Source organism: Balaenoptera musculus, chromosome 1 (assembly GCF_009873245.2).
Source record: "Balaenoptera musculus isolate JJ_BM4_2016_0621 chromosome 1, mBalMus1.pri.v3, whole genome shotgun sequence".
Lineage (NCBI taxonomy): Eukaryota > Metazoa > Chordata > Mammalia > Artiodactyla > Balaenopteridae > Balaenoptera > Balaenoptera musculus.
Genome location: NC_045785.1, coordinates 83,816,965 through 83,844,129, shown reverse-complemented (window position 1 = coordinate 83,844,129; position 27,165 = coordinate 83,816,965). Strand labels below are relative to the sequence as shown.

The 27,165-nt window shown below is 37.0% G+C and overlaps 1 protein-coding gene across 9 annotated transcripts in view; it reads right to left on the bottom strand.

The window, feature by feature from the left end:
* Positions 1–372: 372 nt before the first annotated feature.
* Positions 373–27,165, bottom strand: part of LOC118891859 (TLC domain-containing protein 4-like) — a 93,634-nt gene continuing 66,841 nt past the window's right edge. For all 9 annotated transcript variants that reach the window (XM_036845711.1, XM_036845692.1, XM_036845658.1 and 6 more), the window contains 2 exons: positions 20,439–20,512; positions 373–5,464 (listed from right to left, as the gene is read on the bottom strand). In XM_036845711.1, the coding sequence (XP_036701606.1) occupies positions 5,146–5,464; positions 20,439–20,512 (393 nt within the window). In that variant the 3' untranslated portion in view covers positions 373–5,145. The remainder of the gene's footprint in view (positions 5,465–20,438; positions 20,513–27,165) is intronic.

The following is a 27,165-nucleotide window of genomic DNA, read 5'->3' as shown; positions in this document are numbered from 1 at the left end:
CACTGATTTGTAAATTACCAAGTCTTACATTCTGTAAATAAAAGTTCTTCAGCCTTATGGAAATACATTAGAAGGTATGTTCTCAAAGTTAATAAATGTATTTTGAAAGACTTCTAAAATCTTTGACAATTAAATATTAATGTGATATATTCTCAGAGAAAAATTGTGTATCACTATAGCTGTCACATTTACTTCAGTTTTCAAGTAACTTTTTCAAATTAAAGCTATGTCTAAAAGTTATTATTACAAAATCAAAAAATTACCCCAAAATCTCATAACTCATCCCAGTTACAAGTTAGTAAGAGTTTTATCTATGCAAAAATTCCTTGAGTAAAAAGTAGACATAATCATATTAGAAGCAAACCAAGCAAGAAACAGAAAAATATATAGCATATTTTATTTACAGTTATATTTTTATGCTTCATTAACCAAGAAGTAGCAAATACCTTAATGTACACTTAATTACGGAAAGAATTACATAAAGATATAAAGGAAAAAACATACAGATAATAATTAACGAGTTTTCAGCCAGAGGTATTTATATCTTTGAGATTTAGAAATTTATTTTTTTATTTTTATTTTTTTGGTCTTAAATATCAGGCCTGATTTCAAAACTGTCTACTGCTTAGAGGGAATCAGTGTAAATATTTTCAATGCAAACAAACCAATCTTTAGCTTCACTGCCACCCAAAATATCTTCCAAAGAAAGGTATGACCTTATCAAAGCTAACAGAGATAGTTAAGAGGTCTGGGCTAAAAAGGGACAGGGCTCAAATCCTTGGGTGTTGTACTTTGGAAAACACTCTGAGTAATCCAGTGGCTGTAAGCTTGTTTTTAAAAGAAACAGGACCATAGCTAAGTTTGCTTGATTAAAGGGCAGGACTCAGTAACGCCGCCACAGACCAGCACACCCTCCTCATAACACAGGGCCACCTCGGTTCCTCCTCTGCCTGTCATGGGGTCTGAGGAAGAACATTTAGATAATCTACATGCTTGCAATGAATCCCCAGCTGAAACATGTTATAAAGCTCTTATTGCTAAGCCAGTTTAAGAAAGAGACTACGGATGTTTCTCAATAAAACCATAACATTATAAGCTTTGCTTGGTGTTGTAAATAAGTATTATTCAATGTTAAGTGGCTTCCTATAGCCTCTTAATAAATTATGGTTAGTCTGTTCACTACTGAAACTTACTGCAATGTTTTTTGGGTTTTTTTTTCAATGAAAGAACATACTTGTGAACTTTTAAATTTGCCACAATAGACTGGGAAGCTTACAGGTATGGGGAGGTCTCAAAAGTTGACATAGAAGGGTGTTAGTATAAAGGAGGGAGGTGCTGATGAAGTCTTTAGGGTATTAGGAGGAAGAGATGGAAGGCTCAAAGGATTCAGAGAGAAAACTTCTGGATTGAAGGAGGAGCATCATGGCTTTTAAGGGCAAATCAGTCATGCTGTCTCCTCCTCCAACCCCAGGTCCTGCTGGCTTTTCCTTGTTCTCACACATCACACTTGTTTTTCATGTCAGAATTCACTTTCAGTAGGTTTAGTGTGTCTATTGTCGACCAGCTGTGGTTAAGGCTGGGAAGGTGTGTGTGTGCCCCAGGCCTCTCAGCACAGGAGGGGTCTTGCTGCTGTGCTGGTTTGTACCTGTTGAGACATACTGTACCACACTTCTGATAAAATTATACCAGTTTGCTTCTTACGGAATCCAAAACACATAAATACATAGTCTTCTTTGGAGTATAATTGATGATGTCAACAATGACATGGACTTTTCAATTTCATCCAACAGATTAAACCACTTAAAGCCAATTCAAATGTATATTTACATATTTGGAGTGAAGAGTAACCTAGAAACTGAAATTTGTTCAAACATTTATTTTAATAGTGTCTTTTGGAACATATTTATTTTCCTTAAAAATGAAGCAGAACAAACATGAATATTACAACACATTTTTCCCCTGTATATCTCCATGAGAAGAATATTTCTAAATACATGATAACAACTGGTGTAACCAACAGTAAAGGGAAGAACCATTCTCCAAATGCCCAATGCACCTCAGAGAAAGCATACAATTTAAAAACTGATACTTTTAGCAAAATTTTGATTTGAGTCAAATAGGTTATTAAAATTTAGAAAAGAATTTGATTCAAACACCTATAAACTAGGTAGTTTCTAAAACTAGTCCTGTACAACAGTACTGGGTCATCCACAGTATATCAGTCACTCTTAAGAATGGTGAAGACATTATTATTTCTCTTAACATAGGGCTAATCCATGAAATACCAAAACGAACAGTTGGAATAAAAATTACATTTCAACTTACTATGATGTATCAAGACAATTTAAGCAGGAGTTCATTTCTTTGCATTCAGATATAACTCCATATTGTTTTAAATAAATGCAAATAATATTCATTAAAAAGATTTTAGGCACAAGAATGCAGATTCTATAAACTCAAGCTCATAATTTCTAAATTCTCCCAAATAAAATATCTAATGCAGAGTCTATGATCTTGCATGTTATTTAGTTTATTTTCATTCATTTTCAAAATTTTGTAAGAATTTTTATTTTCTAGAGTACTACACGTTCAGAGAACATCTTTATAGTTACAGGTTGTCACTAATCCTTTTCTACAAAAATAGAGTTGCTTAAAAATTTATACCAATTTGCTTTCATTTTCTATAAATATTTTAACAGTTGTTAAATATCCGAATGCCTAATAGAATCATTTAAACTAATCCATGTAGTCAAAATATTTAATACGTAAAATGTCTAGCAAAAGTTTGTCATTTAATAAATGAAAAATTCATCATTTAATAAATGAAATGTTCTGTCTTTAACTACTTGTATCTTACGTAGGTGGATACAATCACAGAACAGCAAAGTATAGCTCCTGTAAAGATCTGACTTCAAGTAGCATGGCAGCTTGCAGTGTCTTTTTCATTTCATGTCTGTTTTATGAGGAAATGCATAGAATCTACTTTTGGATATTGAATCTGGATATTAAATTAACTATCATGCAGCCAGCATAAAATAAGAATTGCTGACTAAGGGAATAACAAACTTTAGTTCAACACATTGATATTTTAATTACACTTACATAGTGAGGGGCTATACTGCAGAAAGGTGCTGTTGGTGAAAGTAAAAATGAAGTTTTAAGCATGAAATAACTATAAAAATGGAAATTGCTATATGGAAACTCACTAATATATAGCTGTATATTGTCTTCCTTTTGATGGTGGGTTTAAAATCTGTGTTCAGAAGCTACAGAAATATCCAAAGTCAAAAACATTTATTTCAAGTTTTGTTTCTTCCTAAAGGAATGAATTTCCAAAATAGTTTTCTAATATAAATGTTTTCCTTTTAAAAAGCCATTTTTCTTGCAAAAGAGCAAGAAAAGAACAAGATAAAACCACGTGCTTTCCTACCCCTGCTAAACAACCAATACATGTTTAAGTGCCTATGTGTAGAAGGCACTAAATTTAGTAACAAATTATCAATGTAATATTAGCAGATTTAAAAACAAATACCTATATTTTATATTACTTTAATTAAGTCTTTCAAAAATAAGTGTACCTGGTATAAGCTGATCAATTTCAATTTTTCATTTAGTTACTGACTGAGATCTCAAATACTTTCTTCAAATGTTCTACAATGTATCAGGCCCTATCTGCACTGGACAGCCAAGTCAATCAAATCACATCAAATCAAAAGTCCTGAAATATCCAGCTAGCCTCCCTTCATCATCATAACATGGACAATAAGAGTGAGTCACACATTCTCCTTCAAACTGAGAAACTGAATGAATTAGATCTTTTGGTTTGGGTTCAACTAAATTCAAGTATTTAACGCTGATTAATTTTTTTCCTTAGGTAAGAATGATCATTAAAGTACTCGAGAAAAATAAATAAAGGCAATAATAGCTAACTATATAATTCTATATTTGGGTTGTAAGGACCAAAGCAAACACAAACATACCCACACACACAAACAGAAAAAAATAAGTCACCAGTCATTTATCCCCAGATAAAGCAATAATATTGATAATCAGAATGCTTGGATTAAATTATCTATCATTTTCCTATCCTTTAGGAAAGACAGAAATTCAAAGCACTCAAAGTGCTGGTTAAGCAAAAGCATGGGTGTAAATTGTGAGTAAAATATGAATACTGATTTTTTTTTGTAGTTTTGGTCTCATCAAGAAGAGGCTTACCTTAGGAGCATGATAAATACATATTGCATAAGAATTTGGTGCTAATGATGTTGGGTTCTGAACTCAGGGGAGGTTTTGCAAATAGAAATAACATATTTTTCATAGAAAAAGTGCAAGGGACGCAGATAGAGACAGCAGTGTTAAAGCTTTTTTCTTAATGATTCCTCCTATTAGCCCAAATAGTCATCTAGAACATGCATGTTTAGAAGGAAGAATTCATCTCTTAAGGAGCTCTATTAGATCAGTCTTAAGCTTTACTACAAAAGAAAAAAGCTATAATTTGATAAAATGTTAAAAATAATAAAGTGATGTCAGAAAAATCTGAAAATGCAAGAAATATTTTCCATAACTTAACTAATTAAAGGTTCCCAAAATAAGCAAAATACTTCATTATTAGTAGATGACAGCATATCTAAATGAAAAAGACATCACTTCTAATAGCCTAAGAAAAAGAACATTTCAACAATTTGGAAATTAAACACTACACAGGTATTGACAGCCATAGTAAGAAATGAGTGCAATACAACAAATGTGGAGACCTATCTACAGATTTAAAAGCAGTTCCCATTCTTTCAGCAAAATCGGTGACATAAAACCAAGTGCACCAAATTAGCATAGTCATGTTTTCACAGAGAAAAATACCAATGCCGGTTAACAGATTTCTAAGAAGATTCACCACCATATTTATACATTTTTATTTAAACCTTTAAGATTTTATCCATGCTTATAATGCAGAAGAATATCAGAAAATAAATCTTCAGATAAAAACTAAATTTTAGTTTCCCTTTTCTAACAGTTAGAAAAAAAAGGACATTGAAACCGAGAATAACAAGTATAATTAATAAAGAAGCACAAGAACATGCCAAGAATTCAACCTATCAGAAGATATAATGTGGGTAGTAATGAAGTATGCTTATCAATAGCCCACTTTTAGTCAAGTTTTCCATTCTGAAGGCTCTTTTTGGCTTTCTCTTGTCTTATGAGAGAGATGACTTTGATGCACCCCTTTGAAATTTTGATCATCCACATGACGTTCATTACATCCAAAACAACACAAGTAGAGATCCAGGAACATTGAATTAAAAATCCAAGCCTCAGGTAGGCTTCCGTTCCTAACACAGAGTAAATGTAGCCATAAAAAGGAGGTATTGAGGCAATCCGCACTATGAAGAACACCACAGTCATGAGTATTCCATTGATGACATTAGCCTTGGAAAACTTAGGATACTTCAGAGCCTCAAAGAACCACCTGGGAAAAAAATTAAAGAAACATCACATTTATTCTGCATCTCTGAGGATTAACAATTTCTAGTTTTTCATTTTTAAAATTCAGAACACCCCCCTAAGATTTATATGGCAAGACAAAGGACCTAGAATGGTCAATATAATACTGAAAAAGAATAAAGTTGATAGATTCACTTTCAAGACCTACTATAAAGCTACAATAATCAAGACAGCACGGCATTGGTAAAAGAACAGACAGACAGACCAATGGAAGAGAACAGAGAGCCCATAGACAGACCCACACAAATATACTCAACTTACTTTTGATAATGGTGTAAAGGTAATTCAATGGAGAAAAAACACTCTTTTTAACAAACAGTGCTGGAACAATTAGACATCCATATGCAGAAAAATAAACCTAGGCAGAGACTTCACATCTTACACAAAAATTAACTTGAAATGGAGCACAGACTTAAAAGTAAAATGCAAAACTGTAAAACTTCTAGAAAAAAAACAGGAAAAAATCTGCATGATCTTGGGTTTGATGATAGTATTTTAGATATAATACCAAAAGCATGATCCATAGAAGAAAATATAAGTTGGACTTCGCTAAAATTAAAAACTTGCTCTGTGAAAGGCACTGTCAAAAGAAAATGAAAAGACATCCAAACACTGGGAGAGATTGTTTACTGAATACATATATGATAAAGTACTTATATCCAAAATATATAAAGAACTCTTAAAGCTCAGCAATAAAGAAACAACCTAATTAAAACATGGGCAAAAAATCTTAAACACCTCATCAGAGAAGATAAACAAAAGGAAAAGAAGCATATAAAAAGATATTAAAAATCATTTGTCATTAGAAAAATGTAAATTAAAACAATGACATACTTCTACATATCTATTAGAATGACTACAATCTGAAAATCTGACAATACCAATTGCTGGCAAAGATGTGGAACAATAGGAACACTCATTCATTGTTGGTGGGAATGCAAAATGGTAAAGCCACTTCAAAAGACAGCATTGCAGTTATAATTCTAAACATATTCATAGCACACAATCCAAAATCACACTTCTAGGTATTTTTTCAATTGATTTAAAAATATATGTCCACACAAAAACTTGCATGCAAGTGTTTACACTAGCCATATTCATAATTGCCCAAAACTGGAAGCAACCAAAATATTATAGGTTGCTTCATAATGTTATTCACAATGTAGTATGTGAATGGATAAGCAAATTGTGGTATGTACATACAATAAAATACTATTCAGCGATAAAAAAGAACAAACTGTCAACTCATGTAACACCATGGGTGAATCTTAAATGCATATTGATAAATCAAAGAAGCCAATCTGAAAAATGCTACCTACTGTATGATTCCATTTATATGACATTCTGGAAAAAGCAAAACTATAAAGACAAAAAAACAGATCAGTGGTTGCCAGAGGTTCAGGGAGAGCAGGAGAGGGTAGAATAGGTGAAACACAGGCAATATTTTAGGGTAGTGAAACAATTTTGTATGATACTGTAGTGGGGGGTATATGACATTATGCATTTGTCAAAACCCACAGAACAACATGAAGAGTGTATGCAAATTTAAAAAAAATCCATAGGAGGTTGGGGCATGCCAGGCAGAATGTAGCCTGTGACAAAAGAATCTAATTGCATTCCAAATACATGACATAACCTCACTGGAGGGAGTGGGGTAAAAATAGGTGACCTAAGTAACTCTGAAAATGAATTAAGACTGTAAGACTAAAGACAAAAGAAACTGTACATAGGCACTTTGCTCTAGCTGGTAAAATTGTTATCTCATGGGGGAAGAGGTTAACAATTCTGAAACCATTATACATGTATACTGGGATTTAACAAATAAGTAAGTTTGTCTGATGGTGAAGTGGGGACCAGACTTCTCATTGTGGGAGTGGAAAGTTACAGATAATTGAGTGCAAAAGACTAGATTGATCCATATGATACTGGATTAGAGTTGGAAACGTCAGTATAAACTCATGCTTAGTTTAATACATATATACAGATGGATATATATAGAAATAATTATAGATATGTGTGTATACACAGGTTAGTACATTTCCAAGTTGTCAGCTGGGAGGGCATAGAAACAATGATGCTCCAGTAGCAATGAGCACACCCAGGGCCCATATTTTGGTTCCTAATACCATTGTTCAATAAAAGAAAACAAGACTCCTTGAGAAATGGCTGATTCTAGCATTGGGACAGAGAATACACAATATAAATCTAGAGTATTTTTTTTAGTGTCAGAAAGTAAAGAAGTGCTCCAAAAAAGATGATGAAGTTATGTCAAAGGGACACAGAAGACAACTGAAAGAGCTCCCAATGGCAAAAGTTGTAACAATTTGAACAAAATAAGTAATGTAGTATTGGATTCAAAGTATAAAATAAATATCCATGAAGCCATGGTAGTACAAATGAATGAATGAGTGAATGAATAGGGGAGAAAAGGTAAATATCCTGTACAGAATAATTGCAAATAAGTTATGTAGATATTGCACCCTCAAAGAGGTGAAGCATAACTTCCCACTCTTCAAGGGGGGACTTCGTTACAAAGAGTTCAGTATAGAAGGCAGGTGGGGTGGAAACAGTAACTTTAAAATTGAGAACTCTTACAAACCCTACCTCAGCCAGGTGAACAAGGTAAACAATAACAGTGATAATCTATGTTTATGCATGTAGTCCTGATATAACGTGATGAGAATGGCACTTTACTTCTGTGGTCTTCCTCCAAAAACCCCATAACCTCAGTCTAATCATGAGAAAAACATCAGACAAACCCAAATTGAGAAATATTCTACAAAACACCTGACCAGGACTCCTCAAAACTGACAAGGTCATCAAAAACAACGAAAGTCTGAGAAACTATCACAACCAGGAATCTGAGACATGACAACTAAATCCAGTGTAGTATCCTGGATGGGATCCTGGGGCAGAAAAAGGACATTAGGTAAAAACTAAGGAAATCTGAAAATACTATGGCCTTTAGTTAATAATAATGTATCAATATTTGTTCATTAATTATGACAAATGTACCATACAAATGTAAATATTAACAATAGGAGAAGCTGAGTGTGGGGTATATGGGAACCCTTTGAATCATCCTTGAAACTTTTCTAGAAGTCTAAAATTATTCCTAAGTAAAAAGCTTATTTTTAAAAAATTTAGTGAGTATTTGCTGTATTCTACTTTTTCCTCCTTAAAAAAAACTATCTTGCCTAATGTTACCTCATTATATTTTAGAGGTTAAGTTGTAAATGTAGTAAAATGTATCCATGTATCTTAATATTCAATTTGACAGAATTAGTCATGACTAAGCTAGAAACTGCTCAACTTCAGAAACTAAAAATTAACTGTTAAAAAAACCTTAAAATATTTTACTGAGATATTAAAATATCAAACAGAAATAATTTGTAGGATAAGAGGGGTATTACAATTTATAAGTATATGTAGGGTGAAAAGAGAAGGGCTAAATTATTCAACGCAGTTAAAAACAAACTATTTAGAGAGCAATGCTCAAATTAATAAAATAATATCACAAATAGGAAAAATGTCACTGAAGCAGTAAAGTCAACATCTTTTGCTCTATCCAGATCTCCTATCCTCCAGACTTCTCTCCTCCAAAAATTTCCCCTCTGATCCTCAGCCATTCCTTTCTTTGACTACATGGTGGCCTTGGGTTTAATCAGAAATTCTATACCTCAAATAACCCATCCCCTTCTAAGCACAGCTCGTAGTACCCCATATTTCTCTTTACCCAATTCCATCTATATCTCTTTTTTGACCTCCACTCCCAAATCCCTCACTACCAGCCTTTGATTCACTTCCTTTCCTACCTACCTGAACTCAGTTACCTTCAGAACACACATCGGCACCTTCAGAACACACATCGGCACCCTCAGTTCTCTTGCCCCTTCATCCATCACACTCACCCTGCCTATCCCCAGCTTCTCATCAGGCCAGCTTTCCTTAGGTAGAGTATAGAGGGAAGGTGGGTAATGTATTCTGCAGTCAGAAGGCCCAGGTTCAAACCTGCTTCTGCCACTTAGCTGCTGTGTGGTCTTACCTCTCTGTTATTGACCTCTATGTCTCAGTTTGATCCCTACAAAATGGGGATAATGATAGCACCTCCCTTATACCATGAAGCTGTTCTGACACACAAGAACTCTCCTGTACTAGGAGCTCAATCAATAGCTATTATTACTCACCAATATTGATATTAACATAAATAGCACAAATGTAACTTAAAGACCTCTGAATTTCAAATGAATTCTCAAATTTGCTTGGCATTCCTTTCACTTAACTCCACATTCTCCGTAGAATTGCTCCCTAACCTCTGTCTCACCAATCAAGTCACTTCCCTTCCTTATTCACTTCTACTTCTCAATCCCATCAGGAACTGGCCTCTTCTACTACTAAGGTATTTGAGTCCATCAACCACGAATTCCTCAAACTCTGACCCCAAGGCCTCAAATCTTCTTTTCAAGCACCTTTTTCTCTATATTCAGATGAAGAGGTTTCTCTTGCCCTCTCCAAGGCCAATTGCTTCTGTACCCATGCTCTGTGACTTTAGGCCATCAATTATCCCCTTTCCCTTGCTCCATCCAGTTCCCCATGCATAGATTGATTCTTTCTTCTCTCTTACCAACATGCCCGATTCTTTCTAATCCAAAAAAATCTCTCCTGTTTTTCTTCCCTACTAAACTCTTAAAAAGAGAAGTCAACAGTGTATTCACAGACATTCTGGCTATACTTCACAACCCAGTACAATATGATTGCATTCCCCTACAAAAGAAATTGGTCACCAGTGGCATCCCCATAACCAAGATAGTGGATTCATCTCAGCCTTCATCCCAGGTGACCTTTCTATAGCATATGACACTGCCAACCATCATACTTCCTTTCTCCTCTCCTGATTTCCATGATACTATTTTCTCTTGATTCCCTACCTACACTTTTTCAGTCTCCGTTTCCTCTGCCTGTCCCTTAAATATTTGTGCTTCCCAGGCACACTCCCTTCCATATGCCCTACCAAGGCCATTTTATACATTCTCATGGGCTTAAAGGAGTTCAGAACAAGCTTCCCAAAATGTGCCACTTTGGCATGCAGAATATTTTGAGCTGAAAGCAACTAAGACCCAGCAGACTCAAGAAAAACTCCTACCTCTCCCTGAATTACCTGAAAGAATTTAGATAGGTGTCCTGGCCCACAAAGAGAGCTATTACCAAGAGATAACTTTTTATCTGAATGATCTATCTGTATGGCAGGACAAACTTCTACTTACCAAACATCTGCTCTTCTTATCGTCCTGTGAATCACCCTCCTCTGTGGGCCCCTATCCCACTCCTTAGCTCAAGATGGCTTATAAGCCTCTATTGCCCAGCTTGTCCTTGGGTCTCATTGTCCTGTGGGACCCCCACATATATGTAATTAAATCTGTTGTTCTTCTGTTAATCTGCCTTATGTCAAACTGATTATTAGACCCACCAAAGAACCTAGATGGGTAGAGGAAAAATTCTTCCTCCTCAAAGGCTCAAACACCCTGACAGAAATCTCTGGTTTCAAGTCCTCTCTTAAGTTCTACTTGTAGTTCTATATTTCTGATTTATTGCTGAGCATCCTCACCTGACAAATCACCAATTCTCAAATATGCCTAAAACCCAACATGCATAAAAACAATACCCCACTCTTTGCCTAACATCCCTTTCCTCCATGACCACCACCACAGAAAACTCCAAATATGAATCAGTGGGATCACCATTGCCTTAGTCATCCAAGTCAGAAACCTGGAGTCACCCTAGATTGTTCCTAGTCTGGAACCAAGCCCGATCCATTTTATCTCCTAATATTCTTCCTAATCCTTCCCCGACTCATTCCATTCCACCTTCTGCCATTATAATTTTTGGTCCTCGGTGTCTCTTACCTAGATGACTGCAATAACCCAACTGGTCTCCCTTAACTCTACATTTCTAGCCTTTTCTCTTTGATGCCACAAGTCCTACATTATATTTAGCCTAGACTACTTCCTGTTCCCTGGCACTTTATGCATTTTCCAAATTTTTTGTTGTCTGGAAAGGTGATTATCTAAAAATCTAGACTTTAAGAACTTGTGCTTTGGCTTTACTGTACAATCACTGCATTTATCTTCGGCCAATTTTTCCATGTGACTGGTGCCTGATCTTTAAGCCAGTCTCTTTCCAAGGAAAGAACTCACATATTAATTCAAGTTGAAATAATATTTATATAATTGTCCTTATCTTTCTCTCTCATGTCAGAAGGACCACTTATTTTATTGGAATCTACCTCTTCTTACCTAATGAGAACACCCCTTCATTCCAACAAATAAAGGCTAACAGTTTGGGAATATATGTATTGATGCCGAGAGGGAGAGGAGCAGGAGGAAGCAAGAAGACATGCATGTGGGATGGAAGGAGAGAGGGAAAACACTGTCTTTCACCACCATCCACAGTTATTACTTAGATGGGTAAAGAAGAAAAGACACCGAGGACCAAAAATTATAATGACAGCAGGTGGAGTGGAATGAGTCGGGGAAGGATTAGGAAGAATATTAGGAGATAAAATGGATCGGGCTTGCTTCCAGACTAGGAACAGTCTAGGGTGACTCCAGGTTTCTGACTTGGATGACTAAGTCAATGGTGATCCCAATGATTCATACTGGAAGCTTTCTCTGGTGGTGGTCATGGAGGAAAGGGAGGTTAGGCAAAGAGTAGGGTATTGGTTTTATGCATGTTGGGTTTTAGGCATATTTGATTGTATGTGTGTGTAATCCTCCCCAACCCCATAGAGAAAACTCTGTCTTTGGTCATTTAGCACTTCTTCCTCCTCCTGTTCTTCTAAAGGGACTTGGAGCTTTTGATTAAGTTCCCTGGGAGTTAATTGTGCAGAGTGCGGTACTAAGCACATGCAGTGTAAAAACAAGGCATTAGCAGGTATAATTCACATTTGGAAAGAGGAGAGAGGGCTACTTTCAGGTAGAGAAAGAAAGAAAAAAAGAGGATGGGAGCAAAGGATCCATCCCCCTATATGGTACCGGTTTGGTGACTTTTAGGAGTTGAGAGTCAGAAGTGTGAGCTTTGGGAAAGCTACAGGGTCCAGGAGATACTGTGAGTTCAAGAGGAATGAAGAGACTTTTAAGAAGTGTTGCTGTAACAAACTGGACCTTTGTCGACATCCTTGGAAAAACTCCAATAAGGATTTACATGTTGTACTGTTGCTGGGACTCTACATGGAGACTGGGTCGTGAGCTGACCCCTGGGTTTTATCTTGGTTGCAAATGTAATTCTTTCAGGCATGTGAACACTGTATTTAATAAATAAATATTAACTCTGGAAATTTAGGAGTTCAAAAACTCAATTTTAGAAAAGTTGTCCTCCATCCCAATATTATTCTGGCTCCCCTTCTACTTCTAAACTTTTCCTTTATTGTATCTACTCTTCCTTCTCTTATTTCTCAATTCTAGACATTCAACTTTACCTTTTAAACACCATCTTTTCTCATGGCTTCAGATGTAACCTCTATCTGATCATTTCAAAATCCCTCTCTACCTCTTACTACATTTCCACTCAGATGCTCTGTTTGTCCTCTAACGCAGCATCTCCAAAGCAAACTCATCAGCTTCCCGCCTACTCTTCCTAATCCTCATCTTTTTTCATTCTTCTAAGTCCAATGTAGAAAATATCTTAAACTTGTCTTTTTTTCTCTACCTCTAATTTCTTATTACCAATTTCACTTTTTCTTCCCTCAAAAATCTTTATTCCATCATATCTACTCTATCGTGACAGCCTAATTTGGGCTCCTATTTATTTCCTGGACTAATGAAATTACACCAGTCATTCACACAACTAAGAGCTGTATGCTAACCTTCTAACCCAAGCTTTTGCCTTCCATCTTACAATCTATCCCACAAATACCAAAAACTAGAATTACTCAGTGCTATTTTCAGAATGTCTTTCTCCACTAGAATACATTCTCACTGTCCACTGGTCAAGTTCAATCAGCTTCCCCTGGCACTCAACACCCTCTCTATCCACTATCCTCCTAAGACATACTCTTTGATCCTACAAGTCTATGCAGTTTCTCTTTCACATGGCATGTTTATTCCACTTTTCAAAACCTTATGTTCACGCCTTTCTCCCTTCTCCTTTTCCCATCCACTTCTTAAAAAAATCCTAAAACATTTAAGAATGTGTCTCAATTTCTCTTTGAAGCCTTGCATGACAAACATCAATCAATAATAGGTCTCAAAACGTGATTCATGGGCCCCTGAGACTTTTGGGGGAGTCTACAAGGGAAAACTATTTTCATAATGATACTAAAATATTATCTGCCTTTCTCATTGTGCTGACTTCTATTCTGATGGTGTAAAGTACTGATGGATAAGACCATTGGCATCTTAGCACAAATCATAGCAGTGGTACAAAATGGTACTAGTCACCATTGTAATCTATGCCACATATTTGCAGTTAAAAACAAACAAAAAAAGAGGGGTTGAGTGGAGAAGTTTCACTTAAGAATGTCCTGGATGAAGCAGTAAGAATGATTAATTATATTAAATCATGTCTTTTGAGTACATGTCTTTTTAATATTCTGTGATAAAATGGGAAGTATGCACAAAGCACAGTTGTCTGGAAGAAAAACTCTTGGCTAGCCTCCGAAGAGTTAAAAACTTTTCTGATGAGGTCAGTAATGGGTTTTTAAAAAAATATTATCTAATAAATGTATCAGCATTTATCATAAGACCTACATAACTCAGTGAACCAATATTTTCCAAATGACCAAGGCATGATGACACAAAATTATGTATGAGTAAAAGATTCAAAGTACAAGACAGACTAATGGATTTGAATATAACAGTGTATCAAAAGTCCACTGATATGGTTTCAGATTCCACATTTAACTAATCTTTAAGAAACTACCTCTTGGTATATTTTGGTGTAGTATTAAAGCAGGATATCAACAATTATTTGAAAAGGCTACTAAAATACTCCTTTCCCTACTACACTGTTAACCCTGAGAGTTAGATTTTTTTATATGCTTCAACCAAAATAACATTTCACAACAGACTGAAAACAGAAACAAACTTGAGAATCCAGCTGAATTCTATCATGCTAGGCATTAAAAAAATTTGCAAAAAATGTACAGCACTGTTCCCACGAAAAATTTTTCATTTTGGCAATGTAATTTATTTTTCACAAAAATTACATTAACATGAAATATTATTGTTAATATTAAATGACCTAATAAATATTTTTAAATGTTTCAGTTTTAATTTCCAATCTGGTAAATATCCATAGATATCAGCCTATAGGAAGTAAGAGTTCATTGAGGTCCTCAATAATTTATGAGATCAACAAGCCTAAGAATGGCTGTTTTAAACCATTAATAACAGCACTTTTCTTCTTGCCCTTTTTCACACAATGTCTTATTTTACTAGCTCATTATTTTGTATTATTAAGTCTTATTTTCTCAAACATAGACATGACACCAGACACTCTAGTGAAGCTCCCTGAGGCAGGGACTGGAACATTTAGGTACTGGGAAGGTATTCAATAAATACTGAAGGAACATATTAAGGAGCATAGGTACAAGTTTTTATAAGGTATTTAACCTTAACAGCAATTCAAAAATATGTCCTCATAACAGTTAAGGGCATTTAGGCAAAAAAGAAGTTACCACCATTAAATTACTTTGTACAAAAAGAAACCTGAGGCACGGGTATAACTCAGCAGCTGAAAATTAACTGAAGCCCAGGTGTCTAACCTTTGTACCCCACCACATGCATCCCATGTGTCTTCTTAAATTATACAAAGCTCTAAAATAGAGAGAACATAAAAATATCACAAACTAAAGAAAACAAACTATGGAAAACTCTAACAGTACTAAAGTAGCTGGGCTAAATTTTGTCATAATCTCCTTGCTGTTCCATTATGCCATTTCTTGCTCATATTCCAACCCCAATTCTCAATTTCTTAATTTACAAAAGACTCGAGGCTTTTAAATAAAGGTATAGCATAGCTTTTTACTACAAAATTAAAGAATAAGTTAAACTCTCTAATATTATGATTTTTCAAAAAGAGCTTCAAACAGAAACAAATTAAAGTCCTTTAAGTGTCAAGGTTAATTTTCTCCTGCTTCAAAATCTCAAATTTGAATCATCTTCAAGAGACAGACATTGCTAGAGCTTAACTGATCACCTCTTGGGACTCATTCATTCAAAAGCAATTAAATTGCTACTATGTGCCAGACAATGTGTGGATGCTGAACCATGCAAAGTTCAACAAAGTTTGGCTCTTGACCTAATGAAACGCAGAGATAAATAAGAAACAGGAAAAAGAGAAAGAGAACTTTACAATAATTTAATTTATTAATCATAATGGTATAACTGTGTGTCACTATTATGGAAGCACGGGTGAGAGACACCCAGCCCAGCCTGGAAGAGATGGGGTTTCGTGATGGAAATGACCCTTGGGCTGAGTCATGAAGGATGAGCAAGGAGCCAGGAGGCCTTTCTAGCACAGGGACAAGTTGGGGTGAGAGGAGATTTTTGAGGAGAAATATGGCAGAAAGAGAGAAGATAGCTTTACTTGGAGAGCTTTCTGCATCACATTACAGAACCCATATTTTATACTGGAAGCAGCAGGTGCCACTGAGAGGATCTAACCAGGAGGCTATGTGTTCATTTTTGTGTTTTAGGGAGATCGCCGTGGAAGATAATAATACAGGAGAGGATGAAAGGGGAATAGGACTGGAGGCAGGCGGACTGCCTAGAGCAGGGATCAGCAAACTTCTTCCATAAAGAGCCAGAGAGTAACACAAAGTAAGGGGTTTTGGAAGCTCTACCGTCTCTGTGGCAACTAATCCACTCTGTTATTGTGTGAAAGCAGTCGTGGTAAACAAATATGCATGGCTGTGCCCCAATAAAGCTTTATTTGTAGAAACAGGCAGCAGGTTTGGCCTTCAAGCCTTGGTTTGCCGACCCCAGTCTAGAATAGTTCTTTTCTGTCCAAAAGAACTTTCTGCAATAATGAAATGGTCTATAGATGTTCTACCCAATTCAGTAGACACATGGGACTAGGAAGCACTGGACATGTTACAAGTTAGACTGAGGAATTAAATTTTTAATTTTATTTAATTTTAATTAAATTAAATGTAAATAGTCACATGTGGCTTGTGGCTACTCTACTGGACAGTACAGGGTTAGAGGCTGGTTCAGGAGCCCAGGCAAGAGATGATGAACTAGGGCACTGACAGCAGAGATGGCAAGGAAGCGGCCAAGGCAAGAAATGTTTAGGAGGTGATACGTAGGACCTGGGATGGACCAAACACAGGTGAGGGAGAAACAAAGATGATTCCCACATGTTGAGCAGAGATAACCAGGAGAATGGCCAGGCCACATGCTGAACAGGAGCATATAAGAGAATACAGAGGGAAATATGTTGCTTTCTATTTTAGACATGTTGATTCTGATGTGCCACCTGGGAGGAGAAAACACTTGACTATAATACAAAGAAGTAGGTAATATTAAATATGCTCTTTTTATAGAGAAAGCAACTGTAGTACAGGAATGTTACATAAGCCAAGGTCAGAGCAAGTAAGCGGCAAGGTTAAATTGCAGCTTGAGCTTATATGATTCTAAAATTCATGCATAGTCCATTATACCACATTGAGCAAATGGGTAATAGCTGAAACCTTGAAAGCACAACTCACTCAGGGAGAAGCACAGAGAAGATTGGTGGGCCCAGAAGAGAGCCCTGGGGAACACCAGCATTTAAGGAACTGTCTCCGACAAAGAAGGCTGAGAGAGGATGGTCAGAGAACTACAAGAACCAGGTGAGTGCAGGGTCACGAAGCAAGGGGAGTTATGGCATTACAAGAAGGAGGTGGCCAATAGCATCAAGTCCACAGAGAGATACAGTAAGATAGGCACCGAAGAGAGTTCACTGGATTTTGCATCTGGAAGTCAATGGTACCTCTAATGAAATCGTTCCAGCAAAATGACAGAAGAGGAAACCTAATTTTGATGAGTTAAAGAACGAAAAAGATACTACAAAGTAGATAAAGCATACATAAACTATGCACTTCCAGTGCTGAGTAAATTTTAGCATATTTAATATACACTACATTTAGCACTTACTGCATATGTACTGAATGACAAGCACTACACCAGGTGCTTTACACACATATGTAAACATATAACAAAACATATAACCACATAGAATCTTCACAATAAACTGTGAGGCCTATAGGTATCATTATCCCTGTTTTATAGGTAAGAAAACTGAGGCTCAGGAAGATTAAATAATCTTCCACTCACACACAATGAATGGTAAGTGGGGGAGCTTGAATTTAAATCCAGGTCTTCTGCCTTCAAAGAACACGCTCTTTGCTCTCTATACTTCCACATCATCGGAGTCTTTAAAAATTGCAGAAGAACTCTTATTTTAAAAATTTTAGGGCTTCCCTGGTGGCGCAGTGGTTGAGAATCTGCCTGCCGATGCAGGGGACACGGGTTCGAGCCCTGGTCTGGGAAGATCCCACATGCCGTGGAGCAACTAAGCCCGTGCACCACAACTACTGAGCCTGCGCATCTGGAGCCTGTGCTCCACAACAAGAGAGGCTGCGACAGTGAGAGGCCTGCGCACCGCGATGAAGAGTGGCCCCCGCTTGCCGCAACTAGAGAAAGCCCTCGCACAGAAACTAAGAACCAACACAGCCAAAAATAAATAAATAAATAAATAAATAATTAAAAAAAAAATTTTAAATGGCCAAGCCTAAGGAACTTAGTATCTTCTTGAAGAAATAAAATTATAACATATGAAACACTGGCAAACAATATAAAACAGTACAGAAGTACCTGGGAAAGCAGCAGATCTGTAATCTAATCTCTCCTGTTTGGAGGTGGAAGGACCATCCCTTCCACCACTGGCAAGAAAAAAGGGTGACGAGGCTAATTGCTTGGTAAGCATACTAATGGTATTTGTAGTAGGAGAGTCTTCATCCATGGCATGCTTTTAGGATATACCTAGTCTAGTATTGCTTATGATAAATGAACCTAGAATGTATGGATTTATGGGGTCTGACCCCTGCCCCAGGAAAGTTATAATGAGCTATGTAACTATCTGAGTATTAAATGGAGATGGCTTCATAACCAAGAGAGTTCCTTCCATGTCAGCAATATGAACTATACATATCACTTAGAGACCTCATAGGTAACCTCATTCCAGAGTATGCCCAATGCAAAAAAGACCTAGGGAGCCATGCTGATGGTCCTGAACATTGCCTTGCTTTGCCAGTATCTCGTGATTACTTGTATTCTTGAGATAGGATTGATACAGGGTAAGCTCCCTAACTCACATGAGTCTGATTTGACTCCCAATTCTCTGGGTTATCTCTGTACTAAGTTACAAAAGGCTACATGTAATTGTGGGAGCCTTCCTTGGGTTTGGGATTTTGACCTAAGACTTGAAAGATAGGTAAATTTTTCGAAGATGGAGGGAAAATAGAGGATGGGAATAAAGGAAGAAAAGTGAGAAAAATCCACAGGTGCGTGAGACAGTAAGGGTGCAAAACCAACTCTAATGAGTGGTAAGAAATAAGGCTGGAGACATGGCGCACATCACAGAGAGCTTCGAAAGTTCAGAGAAGAATCTAAAGAGGATGCAGTGTTTAGTAAGAAAGTAAGGTACTGAAAGTGGAACACAAGAAAGATGACTTTGGTAGCACTGTGAGGAAAGGACTGAAGAGTGGGTGAATGAGGAATTAGAATTAGGAAGTCAGTTGGAAAGCTATCGCAGTAATCAACCATGGAGATCCCGAAGGCCCTAAACTGGGACCATGGATGTGGAATGAAAGGAGCAGCTAAACATTTCACAGAAAAAATGTCAGCAGACCCCTGTTAAATGACAAGATAAGGGTAATAAAAGATAATAATAAACCCATTGTCAAAAATGAGCAACTACCTCCCTCCAGGAGGTGGAGCTTAATTTCTCTCCCGCCACCCCCTTTGAGAGTGGGCTATACTTCAGTCCTTGCTTTCAAAGAAGAGAGTAAAGAAAAGGAAAAACTTCACAGTGGAGAAACCTGGCAAACACCACCTCAACCACATGATGAAAGTTCACATCCCCAGTGATGTCACATGGATATCATGTAGCCCCTGATATGTGATGAGAAGGGCACTTCACCTCTATAGGATTCCTTCCAAAAACCTATAACCTCCGTCCAGTCATGAGAAAAACAGGCAAATCCAGACTGGAAGACATTCTACTGAATAACTGGACAGTATCCCTTAACACTGTCAGGGTCATGAAAAACAAGGAAAGACTAAGAATCTGTTACAGACGAGGGGAGACTGGGGAGGCGTGACAACTAAATGCAATATGGCAGCCTAGACTGAATCGAAGAACAAAAAGAAGATACTAATGGAAAAACTCCTGAAATCCAACAAAGTCTGAAGTTCACTTAATAGTAAAGTATCGATGCTGGTTTCTTAGTTTTGACAAATGTTCCATGATAATGTAAGATATTAATAGGGGAAACTAGGTGAAGGGTATATGGGAGTTTCTGTGCTATCTTTGTAACTTTTCTGTAAATCTAAAATGAAAAGATTATTTTAAAAGAGGGACTAAGATAATGTTGGTGTCAGAATTTGGGAACAGGAGGAAGTTGGTGTCAGGAATATTAACTGGACCCAAGATAAATCCAGGAAAACAAAGTATCATCATACCACAAAGAGAGCTGGGTTCAAGAGCCAGGACCACCACCTTCTAGCTTGGGAATCTTGGATAAGTTTCCCTAACCTTTCCAAGGCTCAGTTTCCTCATTTGTACAATGGTGATCATTTATATCACATACTCTCATTTTTAAATTTAGGATCTTGGGGAAAAATTTCCCCAAACCAAACAGCCCAAGTTTAAAATAATTAATGATATCAGTAACCTACCGCTGATTCACAAAAGGGCTGGAAAGTTCTGCAAGCAGGCGAAAATTCCCAATGTATCCCAGCACTCCATCCCTCTGGGTGATAAAACATAAAACATAATGTCAGGGAAAACATTCTTATCAAAATTTCCAAATATCGAAGAAACATTCAATAGCTTCTCAGCATAAAATAATGATCAACATAAACACAAACCAAGTCTGCTAAACAGATTTTCTTCTCCATGAAAACTTAGAAATGTCATTAGAATTCTACAGCATTTTTTAAAGACAACATATTGTACACTTATGTTCTCTTATGTATATACCATATTCACTTAGAAAAACAGATTTCAAGCAGTTGTCTCACGCTAAACTAATGAATTCTGCACATAGCCATTAGTATCAGCATTCTCAAATTACTGTAGAAATAATGATCAAAGTAGTGTGAATTTAGGAAGTTGAGAAATTTTATAGCAATTAAATATCAAACAGGAATGTAGTTTATATCCATTAGGAGCACCTTAAAAATCTCAAGAGTGTACTTCACTTCCTAAGTAACAATATATAAGCCTGTGAGCAGATACACATTTGTCAAACATAACAACACATGTTAAACCATATCTGTCATATTTGACCTGAAAAATATATTTGTCAATCAGAAGATCCTATAGCTAAAACACACACTTTGGGGACCTTTCTGAATTTAGAAACATAATGCCTAGTACTTTCCACTAATTTAATAACTGGAAAAGTATAGTAGAGTTAATAAGCATTAGAAAGAAAAACGAAGTATGCATTTCAAAAATTTTATGTAATTTTAAGTGTTACTAGGTAAATGGAGTCATTCTAGCACTTCCAATTAAATCAATTATGATTACACAACAAAAGAAATAGTCCCACCTGCCCTCAAAACATTAGATATACCAGAACTTCAGAAATACTTTTCCTACTGTTTATACCACACTGCCTTCCAAATGGGAAAAATATAAAGCAATAATGAAAAAAATAATAATGAATGGACTCTTTATTTGAAGATTCTCAGTTCTTCTCTATGTAAATTATTTTAGGGATTAAAAACTGAGAGCTGGACTGCAAGAGTTAGCTTTCCAAAGTGAATCTAAAACTTTTTATAATCTCAAACTCACTGTCCTTAGTGAAGCTGAAATGGGTGATGAGGAAGAAGAGGACAGCAGAGAGACAAAGACAGCGTCCAACATGAGCACTGTGCACAGAGGTGGTGGGAGGAGAGGACGCTCAACACTTTAGAGTCAACCAGACACAGACACAGCGGTCCAAAACCACACGACAATACACGGGAAATAACTACGCGCGTGTGTTATTACTTTAACACGGAAATACGTGTAAATTTGAAATTATATATTATTCTGTACTATTTACTTTTCTGTTACAATAAATGCATTTATTTAAACAACAGGACCAGTTAATGGTGGCAATTAGTAGTTAACAGTGGGACTAAATAAATAAAATTGTGGAAAAATATAATATTTTTATAATGTTTCTTTCTGGCCTTTTATTTTTCTTTGTTAGACATTTAAACGTAGTAGGTTATATTATTTTTTTTATTATGTCTTTAAGAAGCATAAATGTAAGACTTTTAAAAAGGAGAATGTAAATACAATAGGACTAAACAGTTATTACCTATATTTAATGAAAAAATAATAATGATATCTTTCTATCCATGACACAGTAGGATATTTTTACTCCTTATTTCCTTTTCCAATAATACTTTTCTGAAATGCCTGAGGCCTTTAGGATATCCTTATTTTTTTGCAGAAGTAAAATAACTACAGTTAAATGTAAAATTCACTTTGACTTGTAACTCTGCTCTTAGAGGCCCACATTACTGTTATCAGTCCAGTATGATGATCTCAAGCTAAATATTTTCTCAACAAAGGTGTTTAAGCATAAAATACATAAAATTTTACTTACTAGCAATAGCAGGCTTTTAGAGTTATAAGAATTAAGTTTCCAGCTCTCTAAGAATATCTATCCACTTTGTATTTACAGGCTTGTTCTGGTAGATCAGCTGTTTGTAAGGTCATTTGTATGTATAAAGTCATCATATATGCCATCTATTTCTAAAATATCTATCATTTTAAGACACTCTAGAGTACCCTAGATGGATTCCAATAAGTTACAATTTTAGTTTAAAAAAAAAGTACTATTTAATGTAGCTACTCTTTTCTGGTAACATTTTTGAGTTTTTTATTTTATTTTATTTTTTTGGCTGCATTGGGTCTTCATTGCTGCACGCGGGCTTTCTCTAGTTGCGGTGAGCTGGGGCTACGCTTCGTTGCGGCGCGTGGGCTTCTCGTTGCAGTGGCTTCTCTTGTCATGGAGCACGGGCTCTAGGCATGCAGGCTTCAGTAGAACTCAAAAATGGGGGCTTCCCTGGTGGCACAGCGGTTAAGAATCCTCCTACCAATGCAGGAGACACGAGCTTGAGCCCTGGTCCGGGAAGATCTCACATGTTGTGGAGTAACTAAGCCCGTGCACCACAACTACTGAGCCTGTGCTCTAGAGCCCGTGAGCCACAACTACTGAAGCCCGCGCGCCTAGAGCCCATGCTCAGCAACAAAAGAAGCCACCACAATGAGAAGACCATGCGCAGCAACTAAGACCCAATGCAGCCAAAAGTAAATAAATAAATAGATTTTTAAAAAATTTAAAAAGAGGGCTTCCCTGGTGGCGCAGTGGTTGAGAATCTTCCTGCCAATGCAGGGGACACGGATTCGAGCCCTGGTCTGGGAAGATCCCACATGCCGCGGAGCAACTGGGCCCGTGAGCCACAACTACTGAGCCTGCGCGTCTGGAGCCTGTGCTCCGCAACAAGAGAGGCCGCGACAGTGAGAGGCCCGCGCACCGTGATGAAGAGTGGCCCCCGCTCGCCACAACCGGGGAAGGCCCTCGCACAGAAACGAGGACCCAACACAGCCAAAAATAAATAAATAAATAAATAAATTTAAGAACAGTTTAAAAAAAAATTATAAAAGACAAAATGCATACTAATGGCAAACAGGAAAAATACTAAAACAGAAAAGGCACTCTAAAAAAAATTAAGTTAAAAAGTGAAATTGAACCAGGTAATTTTTCTTACTATAGCTATAAAGAAGATTAAATAAGTTTGAACAAGTCCTAAAAGGACCTATTCCTTCTTTCCTAGATAGAAGCCTCCACCTCTAGTCACTGATGCCTGATCCTTGGATGACTACACAGGACTAAGGGCCACGCCTGAAATGATGATGATGAACGGATGATAAGAAAGACAGATCACCATCACAATTAGTAAGGACTAAATGTAGGTTCACTACTGCTATTTTACTATAAAAGATGAATCATATTAATAATCACTCCTCCAAAAGTAGTTAATGTTACTTTCTAATTGCTGCAGAAAAAAATCCAGGTTGAAAAGGAAAATAAATACTTCTAAAAGAAGACTCACCTGTTTTATTTACCCAATAGGTTATACCAACCTTTGACCTCACTTTGCACAACTATACTGCACCCAACCCAAACTTAATTCTTCACCACAAATTTATGCTTATGACCATCACAGCATGGTAGAGTTAAAATGGCCTCTGAAGATTGCCTATTTCAATTACCCACAGAGTTTTAAATCCCTTCTACAAAAGCTCTTCCAGGTTGCCCCCCAGCGTGCACAGCTCCATGGTGAGGAGAGTAGCATCTCCTAAAGCAGCTTTCCAAAAGTTCCAGAGCTATACTGTACCCTCTTTGACGTCCACCTGCCAGTCCTACTCTTGATCTTGGTTATCCAAAATCTTTTTTTCATATGATAACCCTTCAAATATTTAATGACTGTCCAAGTACATGTCTATCTTCTTTCCAGATAACATTTCCAATTTGCTCAGAAAATTCTGGCCCACCTTCCTCAAAGTTTCTGAGCCCTATGAACTGCCAGTATTCATAAAACAAAAACAAACAGATCCAACAACAAAAACCAACCAATCTCTTGATGAAAAGAACCATTTACACATAATAATCCCTACACGTTAACCACTTAAATCACATACGCACATACATCTTTTTGAGGGGACAGGGTAACTTTTCTAAAGAGAATTTTAGTAGAACATGTCACTACCCTTAAAAATGTACATACCATTCGCCCAGAAATCCCACAAAATTAGTCTTTGAAAATAATTATGTATAGGCACAAATATGAAAACATAAGCATGTTTCCTCAAGTTATATACAATAGTGAAACTTAGAACAAACACATAACAATAGGGAATTGATTAAATACGATTATATATCCATATGCCATCAACAGAGATAATGATACAACCAAATGGCCTGAAAATAAAAGCATTTTCAGAACTTGCTGAAGACATAGAGAGTGAACCTCCTTTATGCTCTTTCTTAGACAATTATTTGAGGATATGTTGCAGCACGAATCAATAAACCAAGACAGATATGGGATGCAGGAAACAGTGACCCCAAAATAGGGGAGTAAAGGCAGGAAGCCTGGGACATCAAGTAGCAGACCTAGAGAGCAGGAGAATGGAGAGCTCCAGGGGCAGGTATCTGGGGAAAGACGACTGCAGAGATGGGATGCTATCCTCCAAGACATGGAACAACTCAAATATAAGACAAAGGCATATGTTACAAGAAAAAAAGGAAGGCAATTAGAAACTCGAAGCAAAAATTAGACAGGAAATGTAATCCTGGTTGTGCAGTGAACTATTTTAATACAGTCATAATAAACACTTTATTTTCTCTGTGTAGGATCAACTGGATATAAAGGAAAACAATATGATTATAGAATAAAAGGCAAATATTTTCAAATCTTGGTGATACAAGAGTACAAGTACAAATGACAGAAACTGGGAAGCACAGTGGGAGTGACAGAAGTGGATGGAGGGCTTCCCTGGTGGTGCAGTGGTTGAGTCTGCCTGCTAATGCAGGTGACACGGGTTCAAGCCCTGGTCTGGGAGGATCCCACATGCCGCGGAGCAACTGGGCCCGTGAGCCACAATTACTGAGCCTGCGCGTCTGGAACCTGTGCTCCGCAACAAGAGAGGCCACGATAGTGAGAGGCCCGCGCACCGTGATGAAGAGTGGCCCCCGCTTGCCACAACTAGAGAAAGCCCTCGCACAGAAACGAAGACCCAACACAGCCATAAATGAATAAATAAATAAATAAAAAATAAAAATGTCAACCTTAAAAAAAAGAAAAAAGAAGTGGATGGAAGGACAGAAGCACAAACATCTTCACCTTAAAGGATCAAGAGGCGCCACAAACCAGAAATAAAAGTGTTTAAAGTTTCCAAAGGAACGGAGAGAGAAACTCAAATTACTTTAACTACATGGGAAAAAAGAAGGGAAGGGAAATAGAGGTGTGAGTGTTAAATTCTTACCCATCGTGGCAAGAAGATAATTAACGATGTCTAACATTGACAAATCAAGAGGTGGCTGTCACCTAAGTGACCACCATCAATTCCTTCCCTTCCTCATATCAAGAGGTGGAGTCTTACTTTCCTCCCCTTGAATCTGGTCTGCCTCAGTGACTCACTTGAACAGCAGAATGCAGTGGAAGTGAAGTTCTGGGTCTTCTGAAGCTAGGTCATAAGAAGCCATGCAACTTCCTCCTGGGTCCGTTGGAACACTCACTCTTGAGATGCTCTCTCTCTGAACACCATAGCCAGGCTGTGAGAGGCTCAAGCCACATGGAGGGGCCACATACAGGAGCTCTAGGCAACGAGCCTGCTGATGTCCGAGCAGGGAGCCAGCATCAACTACCAACTACTTAAATGAGCCCCTTTCAACTCAGTTGACCCTTTGGATGATCCAGTCCCAACAGCTACCTAACAGCACCCACATGAGACCTCATGCAAGGACCACCAAGCTTTCTTCCTTCTTCCTTTCTTTTTTTTTTTTTTTCAATATAATTAAGATCTCACAAGTCAATCGGTTTCACTGGCCAAAGGCAGTATTCTAACTGATGATCAAAATGTCACATTTTTAGCCAAAGTGAGAGCCATCATGTTGGTTCCTGTGTCTTTTCGACAAGACCCTATTAGTCTTTGATAGGTTCCTTGCTTTCTGACACAAGATTACCAGTTATTTTGTTGTATGCAATACTTCAATATGTAAAACAATTTAAAATTTTTGGTTTCAATCCCATTTTTGTAATATATATTCATACCCAGAATGCTATTTTTTTTACTTATATGTATACACAAATAGGATACACTCCTAAATGTAAATGGTAATTAAGTAAATATAAATAGTTATCTCTGGGTTGTGGGATTGGGACATTGTCTTTTCTTTTTTGCTTGTCAATATATTCTAATCTTCAAATAACAATGAATGACCTAATTAATTTTTTCAAATACCCTCTGCTTGTACATTACTTATCATAGCTTTTTAACTTACAATGTTGCTGTAAGGGGCCTTAACCACTGTTTTCCAAATGTATTCTTTTGTGGTTTTCTTTCTACCCTTCTGAAGTTCTCCTTTGCCTCTTTTACAGGACCAACCTCCTTCTGGTCCCTGACCCTGATCGCCCTCCCCCCACAAGACACACCTTATTTCTAATGGCACATGGGCCCTTTTCCCCTGGAATAACCATGTATCACCACAAACCTCACAACATCTACAAGCATATTCCTGCCCAAACTCTTTCTCCCATTTCCTTCAGGGTCTCACATTTCTCTAGTGCCCTCGGTCACTTTGCTCTCTTCTTTCCTTTCCTTCTCTGAAATCCAAAA